Source organism: Emydura macquarii, unplaced genomic scaffold (genome assembly GCF_026122565.2).
Source record: "Emydura macquarii macquarii isolate MOO-44397 ecotype Brisbane River unplaced genomic scaffold, CSIRO-AGI_Emac_v2 contig_3470, whole genome shotgun sequence".
NCBI lineage: Eukaryota > Metazoa > Chordata > Testudines > Chelidae > Emydura > Emydura macquarii.
The window spans coordinates 4,028,388-4,042,039 of record NW_027133607.1 but is presented as its reverse complement, the minus strand read 5'-3'; the positions used below and the strand labels follow the sequence as shown (position 1 = coordinate 4,042,039).

Sequence of the window (13,652 nt, the reverse complement as noted above, 5' to 3'; positions counted from 1 at the left end):
CTAAACCCATTAGTAAGCTTTGAGAATAACAACCTAAAGTGTCTGAAGGGTGTAAACGCCATGGAGGGACCAGAACTGATTAGGGCAGTGGTTCTCAACCTTTCCAGACCACTGTACCCATTTCAGAAGTCTGATTTGTCCGGCGTGCCCCAAGTTTCACCTCCTTTAAAAACTCAGGCTTTGGCTTCATCTGGTTGGGCGCAGACTTCAGCTTTCTGCTTTGAGCCCCAGCGAGTCTAACACTGGCTCTGGTGACTCCATTAAAATGAACTCGCCACAGTTTAAAAGCCACTGATATAATATATAGAAGAGTATAAACAAGTCTTTGTCAGTATGAAATTTTTGTTTGTACTGATTTCGCTAGTGCTCTCCATGTAGCCTGTTGTAAAACTAGGCAAAGATCTAGATGAGTTCATGTACCTCCAGGAAGAATTCTGCGTACCCCCAGGGATACACGTACCCCTGGTTGAGAACCACTGGATTAGGGAATAGGGAATTGTGGGTATAAATAGGAGCTGTGGGATGAAATTAACTAAGAAAAATGTAGTCTTAATAGTAAGGGGGAATTGGCAGCTTACTTTTATTTCTGCACAGGGAAATGGGGAACGTTACCTGGGACAATGATGTGAAAAAGCAAGATACAAATATAATAAAGGGGAACTTGTCAAAATGCACATCTCCCATTAACAGTCTGCAACGTTTAGATAATAGATACACTCTTGAAATGGTAAAGTCATCGATTTTAAGGTCAGAAGGGACCAATATGATCATGGAGTCAGCAGGGTCAGATTAACCTTTAGTTGGCCTGGCGCCAAACATATTTGTGGGCCTCCATGGGTGAGGGACCAGCTGGGGGAAATGGGGCATGAGGGGTCGTGAGGGAGTTTGTATAGGAGTGGGGACTGAGGGGAGGACTTTTGTGTGGGGCTGGCGGCGGTGGGCCTCTATGGGACTGGGCTGGAAAGTCCCATGGAGCTGTGTGCGGGGTGTATACCGAGGGGGGCCAGTCTCTGTCTCTCTCTCTATGGGGCTAAGCTGAGATGGGGAGGCTTGCGGGGGCCGGGCTGGGTGGTCCCAGGGAGCCGTGTGTGAGGAGGCAGTTTTGCGGGAGCCAGACTGGGGGAGTGGGTCTCTGTGAGGGGGGTGGACTCTCTCTCCACAGAGCCAGGCTGGGGGCAGTGGATCTCGGGGTGGCTGGACTAGGGGGATTCCGGGGGAGCCGAGCTGGGGGGTCCCGGGAAACTGTGTATGGGGATCCCAGGGGGCTGATCTTTCTCTCTCTCTCTCTCCACAGGGCTGGCCAAGGCCCTGTCTATGCTGGAAGCAGTCAGGCTGAGCCTGGCCCTGCCTCCCGCCCGGCCTGGAGGAGACACCCACCACCAAGGTGCTGGGGCTGAAGCTGTGTCGTTATGGGCCCCTTCCGAGTGTGGGGGCCTGGTGCCATAGTAAACCCAGGCCTGCGAGTCTGATGTCCTGCATTATAAAGGCCAACGAACCTCACACAATAATATCTCCATTGTGCCCAGAACTTCTAGTTGAGATCTAGCATCTCTTCTAGGAAGACATCCACTCTGGAGTTAAATACTACAAATTGAGTTATTAAATTTGTGTGCATCACAAATAAGATATTGAGTGACTGATTAGGAATCTGCAAGCAAAGGACACAAATTCTGATCCATTACACCCACCCCACACCAGTAACTTCACTGGAGTTACTCCTGATTCACACCAGCATGAGAAAAGTCAGAATGAAATCCCTATGCTGAAATGTAGCACATACCATTGTTTCCCTGCTATTGACGGCTGATCCTGTACACTTAGCTATCACTTTATCGATACACTTCTTATGGATGGCAGCATTGCATTCTGAAAGAACAGATAAGTCACAGTATTAGGAAAAAAATGCCGTTTAAAAAACCGACTGAATAAATAATGATAGTAATATAAATAAAGCTTCTTACGCCTGCACTGATAGCCTTGTTTGTTAAGACCCCTGGAATAAACACAAAGCTGGTTAATTTTGAATTTTCAGAGAGCACCCAGAGAGCTAATGTCAGCAGCATTCATGCAATGAAAATTGAATAAAACAACATTGATTTTTATTAGTGCTTGTAGAGCTTTTCTAACCTAAGTATCTTTAGTCAGTTCAGCTATTAGTTAGCCTGTGGCCCTCACAGCATTTTTTGTGTGCAATTTACAACGGTTAATTTTGCATCAGTTAACGGCAAACTGGTTTTTTTTAGAAACATATGGGCATTTAGTCACTGAAGAAAAAAAGAAAAGATAGGTGTGAATTTTCACACTGGTGCACACGCAAATAGAATCACAACCACTGTGTGTCATATCCCTGAAATGAAACAGTAACGCTTACGTGAAGCAGACAAAGGGCCTGCTACCGTGACACTTACTGACACGAGTAGTCTTTATTCATTCAAACCGTTTCAATGGGCCAAATCCTGAGGACTTTTCTCAGTCTGCAGTCCTAAGGATCCGATCAGACTCCCATTAAAGTCAACAGAAAGATTCTCAGGCCCAGACCTTAAAGGTATTTCGGCACCTAACTCCCATTGATTTCAAAGAAGTTGAGAGGCTAAATACCTTTTAGGATTTGTGCCTGGCTGACTTATAGAGGAGCTAGATTGGGCCCCTGCTCCGGCAAACCCTCACTGAAAAGACTCATTGGAATCAAGTGTGCGAGTGAGGGTTCAGGGTTATAATGATGAGCAAACTCAGTGCTACAATAATGTTTCTTTGCTTATGTTTGGAGGAAAAGGCCCTCCTGAGATGATGATTAGTGACTACAGCAGACCTCTCTGTTGAATCCTACAGTGTGTAATAGAAGGGCCTGTGCTCTGATCCTCCAAGGAAGACTTGAAAGCAACCTAATTTGCACCAATTCTCATTCATTAGTAGCAACAGAGTGCTTATGGAAGGGCCGCTAGTTAATAGGACATGCAATGAGTTTTAGAATGGAGGGGGAAGCACTGAATTATTGTACGTACCAGACAAACTCATGACAGACAGAGCAGAATGTGGGTTGTGGGAAAAAGGTAGCAGTGAACTCGTGACATTTGACGTTGTGAATTTTGGCTTGCTTGATAGCTCCCCGGCGCTGATGTAGGGAGAAAAACCCCTCTGTCTCACAGTCAATCAACTCTTTAGCATCTGGGGAGAAAGGAGACATAAGATTTAATTCTGAAACTCAGTTATCATGTCTGTGTTTGTGTATATGCAGTCCTGACTCCCAGCCCTAAACTTTAGCCTCCTTTCTGTAACTATGCTGATAGAAGCAACTATGTGAGACCAAACTAGTCTAACATATATATTTACTATAAAACTTATAGGAGAATACACCTGAATCCTCAGGTTAGAAATGAAGCAGGCAGAGTGACCTTATCTGTTCCATTTAAGGCTTTCATTCCACCACATGAAAGCAGAAAAGGAAAGTCCTCCAATTAAGCAACTGATCTGTTTAAATACCAATTTGCTTCTTCGAAACTGCTGGTAGGGGATCCTTTCAGCATGACCTAGGAGAGGAAAATGCGGAGAGGGAAGGGGGGACAGCTGGTAAAATTCACAATGCTAATCAGAGCTGGGCAGAAAAACGTCATTCCGTTTCATGGCGGATTTTGATATTTCATTTCAGTTGGGAATGAAACCCAATTCTCATTGAAAAAGAAAAAGATCCCCAGCTCTGGGGCAGCCTGCTGGTGGGTCGTCCGGGAGCCATGGACCCTGTAAGCCCTGAGGTCCACAGCAGCTCATCAGACAGGCTGCCAAGAAGCCAGGTGGGTGAGCTGGCAGGAAATGCTGCCTAGGTTCCACTGGAACTTTGGTGAAATCAAACCACCTCTATAAAAATGTTTGATTTTGATGAACTGGCAAATTCGGATGACATACCATTGTGCTGGAATTTTCCCGACCAGCCCTGATGATAAAAGGGATCGAACTGCTTGCTACAGAGACAGTGTAGGCTTCCCTTATGTCGCATCACCAGCGTAAATCAGCCCTGACCTGGACAGCTGGTAGAGTACATCAAGGAGCAAGAGAACAGTTAAGTTTCCATGTCTGTGCAATCAATGTTCAGTCTTGCTAGGTATTGTTGACAGTTGAAGTCAATTGTGCTGGTGGAATCTGTCCACTAGGAAATGGACTGAGACCACTTACTTATTTTACCTGGGACCCCCGAGGTTTGGTTTCTACTGACTTGAACTAATACTGACCTGATGACTGAAGGCTGAGAATTCTAGTTTCTGAAGCCGATGCCCTGAGCCCTCCTAACTCACTTCCCTCCCATCTCTACCCATATTTTAAATACAGTGTGTCTGTTTTTCATATATGTTTACATTTAAATTGTAGCATCTTGTGTGATGCTATTTATTATTGGAAAAAGGCTATTTAATTCTGTGGCAAGCTACTTTACATGGAAATCACACAAAACTATGGCCCCATGCTTCTAAATACATGTTTCCAAAGGCGGGAATTGGCTTAAGATGTTGAATTACAAGACAATGGGAGCCAATGAATTGTTGCTAATGCTAATTCATAATATGCAGAGCATAGGAATTATTTAATGTATTGTTTCCAGCAAATAATTCCTTAAAAAAAAAAAAAGACATTGAACTTTTTCTGATCTCTACAGTCCTCAGCAGCAGCTTGTGTTAATACAGACAAGGTCTTGTCTTCTCCTCTTGTTGGCTTTTACAAACTAAGCAGGGTCTGGTTAGTATTTGGGTGGGAGATTTCCACAGAAACCTTAGGTTTTAAAGGAAGCAGTTTGTGTGGTTTGTGTGGTTCAGTCAGGCGCACACGTGCCTCAGAACTGAAGTAATGGCCCAGTATTAGGTTACAGTGCAGTATAGAGGTGCTGGCACTGGATTAGATGTAAAGGAGAGAATGTGACCAGAAAACACTGTCACTAATATCTCTTTGGGATGCTGTTCACTGATGGTACCTTGATCTAAAGTTTAAACCAAGATCTTAAGAGAAACAAAGAGTTAAAATACTAAGTGATGAAAGGTGTTGCATAAACAAGAGGAAGTATTTTAAGGCATGCTTTTAAAAACCCACCTGCTGCTCTTTCAGATGCAGTTTCTCTGCAGTTCAAAGTATAATCTGCAATACTGCTAAGATTTAGGGCTTCATCCAACTATGGGAGTTAGATCAGGGCCCTGGTGAATATTCATGAAGCTATTTAAAAAAATATAGATCTTTAAACTCTTGACATGAAATAACTTGTGCATAGGTGTAAGATTTTCAATGTACATAGAATTTGTGCCCTGAAAACTGTGGTTGGAATTATACAGAATTTGCCAGAAGATTATTTTTGCATATATCTTGTCATTCTACCATGCCAGTATTGATTTACTATATGCTGTGGACATGAAAAGATTCACAGTTAGCATGATTCTGCAAGTTTTGCAGAGGAACAAAGGCCAACCCTTGTAAATTATATAATCTGTCTAGATTCCATAGTGGACTGTACACCAATTCACCTAAGTATTCTACGGGAAGTAACCTGCACTGAAGTATTAATTCTGACATAGCTATGTGCAATAGTGAGATGCACTATACCACTAACTTCCCTAAAAGTTAGCCTCCGTGTGTGTTAAGACTTCTGTTTCAATGCTGACTTGATACAGTGTGATAGCAGCAGCTTTACTATCCTTTAAAGGAGTTGATGAGGAAAAGTAACAATGTGGACATGCTTCCTCATGAATTATTTTCAGTGTTTTATTGAGAGAGCTTTCTAAGTTCAGGTTACTACCTCCCCATCTAGACCTCCATCCTCTACCCACAAAGTCAATGGGAGTTTTGTCCTCAAGGTGACAATGTGTTTTACGTGGACATTAATGCACCTCGCCATCGCTTTATGTTGAGATTGTTCCAAACTAACATATTCTTAATATATACATTTTCCAGATAGGAGCTCTATATGGGGCCAATCCAAACTTTTGAAATCAATGGGCGTCTTTCCACTGACCTGGATGGTAGCTGGATCTGGAATTAGGTCCTTTTTTCCCCTGGTTCTACCCTAGTCTGCTTAAAGGAATGTATACGTAGGGCTGGCAATTAGAGAATCCACTTTTTTACTGGTAAAGCTAGCAAATTTGAATGCAAATAATTGAGAGATAGCAAACATGGACCCCCCCCCAATGCTATATAAATTGCTTTTTATAGTGGCGCCACATTGCAGTAATCTCCATACACGTCTATAGGTGAATCATCGATCCTGAAGTGAGCATTATTTTAACTGCTAGGTGTTTATCTGAAGATGACTCGTCTGCCCCACATAACCAGAAATTAAATCAATTAATCAATAAATAGTGTCACTTGCCACTCATTTCCAGGAAGTATCTTGCATTCATTAGCATTCTCCCTTGAGGTTTCAGTTCTAGCTGGTTGAGATAAGGTGAAAGAAACAAAAGTGCAGACGTTAGACAGCAAGACTACTCAACGGCAAGCACGTCAGAAGGCTTGAGCGAACTCAAAGGAAAAGTCTAGCAACAATATCAGTTGGCAAGACAAAAAATAATTTCCAACGTGGAGTTCAATAAATGACAATAAATGCTTGGTTTTGGTTTGTTCATTATTACACACGGTAACCACTGGAGAACAAAGTACACTGGAGAACAAAGTGTAGTTGAGTGCTGTAGGAGGAACGACAGACAGTTATGGTTATAAGATTATGCGGTTTCTCACCAGAGGCTTGGGAACAGCATGCTAGAACATAGATAAGTATGTACAAAATAATAAATAAGGCTCAAATTTTCCAAAGGAGCTTCGTATCCAGCAGCTTTCATCAAGAGAACGTATCATGCCCAGTGGCAGCTGCAGAGTGCAGAGCACTTTTGCAAAACTGGCCGTAAGTGACTAACTCCCATAGTCTTCCATGGGAGTTAGGTGCCTAACCGTCGATATTTTTGGTTTGCTGACTGAACCAAAAAAAAATGTTTTAAAACAATTGATTCAGGTTGACCCAAAATGAAAATTTCTGGCAATTCAAAAAAGTAAAAAATCCTCATAAATAAAGTTTTATTCGACCAACATGAAACGTTTCATTTTGGTTTTGAAGGAGTTGTACTTAAAAAAATAAAATAAAATTGAGACAAAATTTGAAACAAAAAAAGTCTTTTTGAATGAAAAATTGAAATATTTATTTTAGGAAAAATCAAAACAAAGTGTTTAGATGTTTTTCTGAATTTTTAGATTTTTTTCAAACAAAACAATTTGGCGAACTCAACACAAGTTCACGAAACATTTCGGTCGACTCACATCTGCAATTTTTGGCTGAAAATTTTTGCCCTGCTGTACTTCTTAGGCACTTTTGCAAATTCCACTGGGTGCCTATCTGCATCTTTAGGCCCTTAAATCCCTTTGTAAATCTGACCCTAGAAAGCTAGTGGGACTTTGGGATGTCTACATAGCAATGAGACACCGTGGCTGGCTCCGGGGCTGTTTCATTGCGTGTAGATGTCTAGGACCCTGCATGGTGGGAGGGTCCCAGAGTTTGGGCTCAAGCCAGAGCCCAGTAGTCTACACAGCAGTGAAACAGCCCCGCAATTTGAGCACAGGCCAGCAGCAGGTTTTCTTTTCTGTGTAGAGATACCCGTAGGCTCTTACAGGACTCTGCTTTTTAAAATAGGAGTTAGGTGCTTTTGAAAATTCTATCCTATGGTTAAATCTTATAATTTAGCCTGAAAACTGACAGAAAAAACTGCCTGAAGTTCAAGTAACTTAACATTTATCCAAATGTCATGCCACCATTAAGATCATGGCTATCACAAAAATACGATGGGCTAAACAAGTATTACCTACAACCTGCCTGCTGGGATTATCATGACGTGTCATTAATACTTAAAGCTTGTTTCATCATTGCTTGCTTTCAGATTTACACCCCTGATTTTTAATGGGGTTACATTGGTATAACCCTGAAGTAATGTGGGGTGAATCGGTCCACAGCTATTAGAGAGATTAAATTTTAAAGCATTTCTCTAGGGCACATAAAATAATTCACATGTAGTCACTCATTACTGTCTGCCCCCAAAAGATTCTCTAAGCAAAGCTATTATGTCTGCATGACTCATCTGAACCAGAATCTTTTTTAATATAAGGTATGCGTTTTAATAGAGTAGCGATAGTTAATATAAAAGCATTATGTTGCTCTTTTTGATGTTCATGGATTCTTTCCATCAAGTAATACCCAAGATGACTCAAGCTTTGCTCCTTGGACTGGAGACAATTTTTCTTGTCCTATCAGTTACATCTGTAATCTGGTGAGCACACGGTGCCTTCCTTTATTCCACAACAGTGATCTCTAACAAGCTGTAAGTGGGGATAAGAACCCAAAGCACTTACCCATATTTCTGTCTTCCCATTGCTTTTCTTGCACCTCTCGGCCAGGACGTTGAGTTCTACGGTGGTTTCTGAAACCATTTCTGCGCTTTTGTCCTTCACGACAATGTGCATGACCCTCCCCTTGTTGATATGGGCATCAAAGGTGCTGTTCCAAGGTGGGTACATGGTGGGCTTCTTTTGGACGTACACCTGGCCATTCTCTGTTAACAGAAAGATATTCAGACTTATTGGGATGTCCATCTGAGAGGATGGGACACAGTGGGCCTGATTCTCATTTATGTCAAGGCTACTATGCAACACTCTGGCAGTGAGAAGGGGCCTTGGAAATATTTGTAAATGTAATTGGTGCCCCCTTTATTCTGCCACACTGTTGTGAAGTGATTTAGTCTAAATAAGAATCAGGTGCATTAAAAATCAGTAGAATTATGCTGCTGTAAAACAGAAGCAAAGCAGTTATGAATTAGGCCTCAATTTTGTCTAGGTCAAGATTATTTTTCCACCAGTCCTGCCTCTAAAATTCTTTGTCTTCCATAAGGAAACCAAAACAAGTAAAGCAATTCCATAGCTATTCAGTCTGACCCCAAACACACAAACTGGTGGCTGGATCATTTCTGTGGAGGAAATGAGACTAGAGTTAGAGAACCTAAGCGGCTTCTGTGGGATAATAATGACTCTTTTCCCTCACAACTACTCCACCCAAGCCAGAAACACTGAAGAAAAGCAGCATAATGTGACATAGGAGACACATCTTAATAGGATGTGAGGTATCTTTGAGGTCTACCACAAGACTGTCCAGCCAATTCTAGTCATATTCCCCCCAGTCTCGCCAGACTGTTTGTCCCAATCCATTCCTTCCCCCACATCTGGCTTTCGTCCTCTCTGCATTTGAATCAGACAGTTTCCTCCACCATGGTGCCAGGAGAAGGGTACTTGAGCACGCAGGAGAGAGGCTCTCTGATTTCAGTTCATGTGCCCAAACCCATAAGGACCTGGAGCAGCTGGGAGAAGTCATCATGAGGAAAAAATGATCTCTTTACCCCCATTGTAACCATACAAATGAAAAGAACCTTACCCATCTTTCTTAGTATTATACTGTCAGTTTACACACCATGTACAGAACTTGGACTCTTTACTCAACGTGAGCTCTGTTTAAAAAATAACCAACCTTAACTTTTCAACTTATAAAAAGTTAATTTAATGGAATATGGAAATTAAACCATAGAGCATGTTTAAGTGCACTGTGGGATAATAATAACATTGCCCCTCTGCTGAGCATTAGGAGATGTCAGGACTCTCCAATTGGTTTCCCATTGAAGGAGAAATCAGTGGCGCAGAGCCTGGTTGTATGCTTAATGTAGCTAGCTTCTTTACATTATATACACGAATCCTTGAACAGAGGTGGGCACAAACGGCATGCAAAGAAAACCCCATTTTCTGAAATTTTCACCCAAAAAGCAATGCCTGGTTCCCAGGAAGCAACTCTGCACCAAGAATTGATTTGAGTTGGAGAAATAAAGGCAGAGAACAAACTCTCTTGCTGCTTGCAACAGCATCCGTTAAAAGCTACATCACAAAACTAACAATACAGCATTTCTTTAAAGACAGTCCACTGCTCACATGATATGTATAATGGTGCCATCTGGTAACTCCCACCATAACAACAATAATACATTCTATTTCTATAGCATCTTACTTCAGACAATCTTCAGATGCTTTACAAATATTAATAAAAATACTCTCAGGACTTCTTTATACGTCCCACAGGAGTAATAGAAATTACAGCACTGGACTAAGATTGAGGAGAACTGGGTTATGTTCCCAGGTTAACCATAGGCCTAATGAGTGATCTTGGGTAAGTCACGTCAGCTCTCTGTGCCTCAGTTTCCCCATCTGTGAAATGGGGATAATGATACTGACCTCCTTTGTAAAGTGTTTGAGATCTACTGTTGAAAAACACTATATAAGAGCTAGGTATGAATTATTATTATTACTATTATTATCTTCCTCCGTCTCCATCATCTTTAAATACTTGTGTGCATGTACACAAACTTGAACTAGTTCAGCTAAAGATATTTTGATAAACCAGTTTAGTGACATTGGTATGAGTTTCTGTTTAGACACGCTTCTTTTGGTTTAAGAGTAGTTCATTTTGATTTCTCTTAGTGCAGTTTTAAAAAATGGGTTGATCTGAAGTGAACCACTTTTAAACTGAATTATGTGAGTCTTCACACAAACTAGCACTCATTTAACTAAGTCGGTTTGCAAACTGATTTAAGGTAAACCACTGCAAGTTCTGTGTTCAGACCAGGCCTTGGAGAAGCAGCATTTTAAAGAAGCCTATGCTGTATTATACCAGATAAAAGAAGTCTCTTCTGCCTGCTTTTTCTCTAAGGGTCCAGAGTTGGTAGAGGCAAAGGAAAGAGACAGAGACTTACTGTTGATTGGTGATTGGGGGAAAACCAGCTGTCTGCCACCCGCTGCTGCTGGGAGGGAGGAGCAAGGATCAGAGGAGAGGGAAGAGAGAATGGCATGTATATGGATAGGTTTTTGTCTCCATTCTCTGTCTGGCTCACCCAGTGACAAGAGAAAGCTGCCTTTACTGCTCCTTTCCACCTCCCCCACCCAGAAGTAATGGCAAAGTCCCTCCCTCACCCCTAGAAGTCCACACCCTCCCTTCCCTTCCAGCAGCTGGACCATTAGAGGAAAAGGCAGAGTAGAGATGTCTTTTTCTGTACCTGGTGCTGCGTCCCAATGTGACCTCTGCTAGGATGCTGCCCCTCAGGTTCTTTGGTCTGTCCTGCTTGCATAGCACCACAGCAGTGACCCTCACCCCTGCCTTCAATAAGGAAGCTGAGACAAGGGCTGGGAAAAGAAATATACAATCTTGAAGGAAGGATCAGGGATCCAGTCCCAGCTCCCTATATATCAGAGTTTTATATGGTAAAGGACCAGATTGTGAACCCTTTACTCACACTGGCTTATTTACACTAGATACACTAGTCCTTGAACAGAGGTGGTCACAAATGGCATGTTGGCAAACCCCGCTTTCTGAAATCTCAGCCCAAACTATGATGTGTTGTTCCCTGGAGAAATTTTGCACCAAGTTGTTAGAGAAATAAAGGCAGAGAACAAATGCTCTTGCTGTATGCCACAGCTTCTGCAAAAAGACTCTGCACCACCAGACTAACAACACAGCATTTCCTCAACTGAATTGGGATGTCTTATATAAGTGTCTCCCAATATGAGTAGAAGTTGCACCATTGAGCCCAAAGTTCAGCTCTCTATGTGGACTTTCCCAAAGATCAAGGGAATTTGCATCTAGATTGGGCCTATCTCTACTAATAATGAGCCTCAAATATTCAGTAAGTGTGTGGTTGCTCACATTTTACTCGCACTTGAACACTGCATGTATGTAGATTTTTTGCAATTAATATACTTAGATAATTGTCTGTGGGCCTAATTCATCCCTGGTATAATTCCACTGGCTTCAATGAAGTTTCACGAGAGATGACTATGGTCCTGTAAGTCAAACAGCAGAGGCTTGCTTTAAGGCACAAAGCTCATAAATATGCATTCAATATCTTTTGATAAAAAGTTGCACAAAAAGAAAAGCAGCCGAGCGCAACATATGTCCAGATGTCACTGAGAACAAAAATATTGACAGGAAGAGCCATCACTTCCTCACTGTACCAGCTATGTAGCCACCAGACATAGATAAATCAATTTATCCAAGAGACACCATCATTTGTAAAATAAATATCGCAGTTTTTAGTGCCCTGGAAAATATATGGCTAAAATAAACAAACACTGGGATGAAAATGAATTGGCCAATGCATAAGGTAAAATTCTTTCTGATGTAACTTCACTCAAGTCAATAGAGTTATATCAGGGATTAATTTAGCCCCATGCTCCTGGAAGATGAAACAGCATCTGTCTTTCCTGCAGTGCAAAGCTTTCGCCTTGGCTGACAGTGTCTCTTGATCAGTAGGCCTGCATACTGAGTTCAAACACAGTGCAGAATCTCTCATGAGGCAAATGTCATCAAGACAGGTGTTAAAAGGACATGGATCCAGGTGGTCCATTCGGTCCAGAGCAGGTGTTAAAGGGCAGATTTTTTTATACACCAAAGGCACCTAGGATAGCTGAAAAGGTTTCTCTTCTGTAAAGAGCTGCAATAGCACTTCCAACCACTTGACTTTGATATTTAAGAATCGCCACATAGGCATGACCTTTGATTAAATACCGTGATTCCTTTGTTTAAAGCAAACAGTCCCAAAGCCTTGCCTAAAATTACGAAGTGCAGAAAAATCAGCTTTTGACAGACATGGCAGTGAAAGATGACACCCACACACATTGCAAAGTATTGAGCAGAATCTCCTACCAAATGGCTCCAACACAGAGGACCTGATCCAAAGTCCATGAAAATCAATGGGAGTTTTAATGGGCTTTGGATCAGACAGATGCATATCTGGGATGATGCTCTGTGACATACCGGGGTGAAATTCAGACCTGTGGGGGGCTGGGTCACCCCTGCCCTATAACATGGGGTGCCTTGCAATGCCTTGCTGCTGTAGCCTCCAATCTGTATGGCTCACAAACAGCCACCAGCATGTGGGTCACTCCCAGATGTGTTTGTGTAATGGCAACCTGGCAGACATATCCTGGCCATCACCAGCCTTAGTTATACTGCAGGGTGACCTCAACACACACCCAGTCCCGGATTTTCTCCCAGAACTGTATGTCTCGAACTGCCCAGCCCTCTCCTGGACAGTCCAAATATATTAAATCCAATATTCCTTTACCACAACAGCTTATTACTTTCCATAGAGTTACCCAGACACTTAAACACACTTGATTAGATAAAACATTAAAACAGGTTTATTAACTACAAAGAGATAGATTTTAAGCAAGCACAGGTAATGAGGCATGAGAGTGAGAAATGGCTACAAGCAAAATAAAGATAAAACACTTTTTAATGCCTAAGTTAACAAACCATATTAGATTCAAGCAAAGTTTCTCACCACATGCTTCTAGCAGTCTTCCTGAGCAAACTGTTCAGGTCAGGACTGCTTCCTCAAAGTCCACTGGCTGTTTTCCTTTGTCTTAGATGCGATGCCAGGGAGAGACAAGGGTGTCTTGGGGCATTTGCTCCTCCTTTTTATAGTTTTTTAGTCCCTCTTTTAAAAGCATTTCCAGCTGAGAACCAGGAGACAGGCTTTTCAAAGAGGGATCTTTTTTGTTTCCTATCCCAACATGTACATGCTTGAAGGGCCTGCACAAATTCACTCCTGCCT

General features: G+C 42.1%; 1 protein-coding gene across 4 annotated transcripts in view; it reads right to left on the bottom strand.

Moving 5' to 3' along the window:
* The window catches only part of PRKCQ (protein kinase C theta), an 83,619-nt gene that overhangs the window by 42,022 nt on the left and 27,945 nt on the right, over positions 1-13,652 (bottom strand). For 2 of the 4 annotated variants that reach the window (XM_067535030.1, XM_067535029.1), the window contains exons 3-7: positions 8,359-8,558; positions 6,338-6,398; positions 3,003-3,165; positions 1,962-1,993; positions 1,781-1,866 (exon numbers count right to left, since the gene is read on the bottom strand). In XM_067535030.1, the coding sequence (XP_067391131.1) occupies positions 1,781-1,866; positions 1,962-1,993; positions 3,003-3,165; positions 6,338-6,398; positions 8,359-8,558 (542 nt within the window). Of the gene's footprint in view, positions 1-1,780; positions 1,867-1,961; positions 1,994-3,002; positions 3,166-6,337; positions 6,399-8,358; positions 8,559-11,093; positions 11,211-13,652 lie in introns of those variants that run through there. The other 2 variants (XM_067535031.1, XM_067535032.1) reach the window with 2 other exon arrangements.